This window comes from Ixodes scapularis, unplaced genomic scaffold (genome assembly GCF_016920785.2).
Source record: "Ixodes scapularis isolate PalLabHiFi unplaced genomic scaffold, ASM1692078v2 PGA_scaffold10__122_contigs__length_95168666, whole genome shotgun sequence".
Classification (NCBI taxonomy): Eukaryota; Metazoa; Arthropoda; class Arachnida; order Ixodida; family Ixodidae; genus Ixodes; species Ixodes scapularis.
The window spans coordinates 62302537-62304104 of record NW_024609836.1 but is presented as its reverse complement, the minus strand read 5'-3'; the positions used below and the strand labels follow the sequence as shown (position 1 = coordinate 62304104).

General features: G+C 52.5%; 1 protein-coding gene across 1 annotated transcript; it reads right to left on the bottom strand.

Moving 5' to 3' along the window:
- Nucleotides 1-250: 250 nt before the first annotated feature.
- On the bottom strand, nucleotides 251-985 carry LOC115329633 (uncharacterized protein K02A2.6-like; the record flags this gene model as incomplete). The annotated part of the gene is made up of 1 exon (XM_040212196.3): nucleotides 251-985. A coding segment is annotated over one exon (735 nt), but the record flags the coding sequence as incomplete, so codon positions are not given.
- Nucleotides 986-1568: the final 583 nt, after the last annotated feature.

The following is a 1568-nucleotide window of genomic DNA, read 5'->3' as shown; positions in this document are numbered from 1 at the left end:
GAGTTGGGGCCAGAATTTGTGGAATGGTGACGGGTGGGTGAAACTTGTGGAATAACCTTAGCTAGGTATACGACCTTAGCTGGGGTAATGACGAGACAGACATTCGAAGCATCCGAAACGGTTGAGATTGCTTTTTATGTGGCTCACGAGAGCGCAGCCAGCTCTCGAGACAAACCCACGCGCTCGTGCGCAGCGCTCGCAGACTTGCCCGCCGGCCGTGTGTCGGTAGATACATCACACCCCTTCCTCCTTAGACGTGGGCACCGTATCTGTCCGGTGGTCGACACGCCCGGGAGCTCACCCGCGTCGCGGTTGACAAGGCAGATCCCACTGTTGGTAATGGGCGAACGTCGTCGTCTGTGCTGTGCTGTTTAGTTGTTTGCTCTGGACCATTCGCGCCCGAATGTGTGCCCCGTCGATCGTGTAAGCACATGTCCCAAACTGGTGGTGGCGGCTGTGTCTCCCAGCAGCTCGAATTCGGAGCGCGATGTCGAATATGGTTTAGATGTCGTCTGATTTGACCCCGCTCTGTGTCAATCATCCAGGATCGTGGTCCGGCGCGGCGTGCGATGGACCCCGGCATCCACTTTCGCTCGTTCGGGAACTGTCGAATCCACACGGGTTGTCCACGAGTAAATTTGTGGATATCGCTGTTTTCTTCAGGCAACTGCTTGAAGAGGGATGACTTGAGTCGATCCAGGGCAGAAGGCAATTCTCGGCCGTACATCATCCACGCAGGAGTCTTGCCCGTTGTTGCGTGCACTGTCGTGTGTTGCTTGAATAGGAAACGTGACAACACGCACGACAGGTCTTCCCTTCCTTTTTTAGATACAGCTTGTTTGAGCTCCTGTACCATCCGCTCAGCCTGCCCGTTGGTTGCCGGGTGGTAAGGTGCGCTCGTGACTGCGATGATGTTGTTCATGCGGTAAAACGTTGCAATTTCTTCTGAGATGAACGCAGCCCCGTTGTCTGAACAAACCTTCTTTGGCACTCCAAATGTGGCGAATAATCCCCGCAGCTCCTTGATTACAGCGCTTGATGCCATGCTGCTAACTACTCGCACCTCCAGCCACTTGGTGTATGCGTCTACAACGACCAGGAATACTTTCCCTTCCACTGGACCCGCAAAGTCCATGTGAAGTGTATCCCAGGCTGTTGATGGTCGTTCCCAATTTGTCATCGGTACTTTTATCTTGGTTTTCTGGTTTGTTTGACATTGGGCACATTCCGCCACACATAATTCAATATCTTTGTCAATTCCTGGCCACCACATGTAACTTCTGGCACAGGCTTTCATGGCCACGATTCCACGATGTCCTGAGTGTACAAGAGTCAAGGACTCAGGCCGCAGAGACGCTGGTATCACCACACGTGATCCCCATATCAAACATCCTCGCTGTGTCGCTAGTTCAGTGTGCTTGTTCCTGAATAATTGAAAGATGTCTTCCTTAAGGTTCCTGAAATTTCCACTCTGAACTGCGTCGTACACACGGGAAAGAATAGCGTCTTCTTTTGTCTTGTCTGCTAGTTTCTCGACAGTAATCGGTGGCCTGGTCAACGCTTCCAGC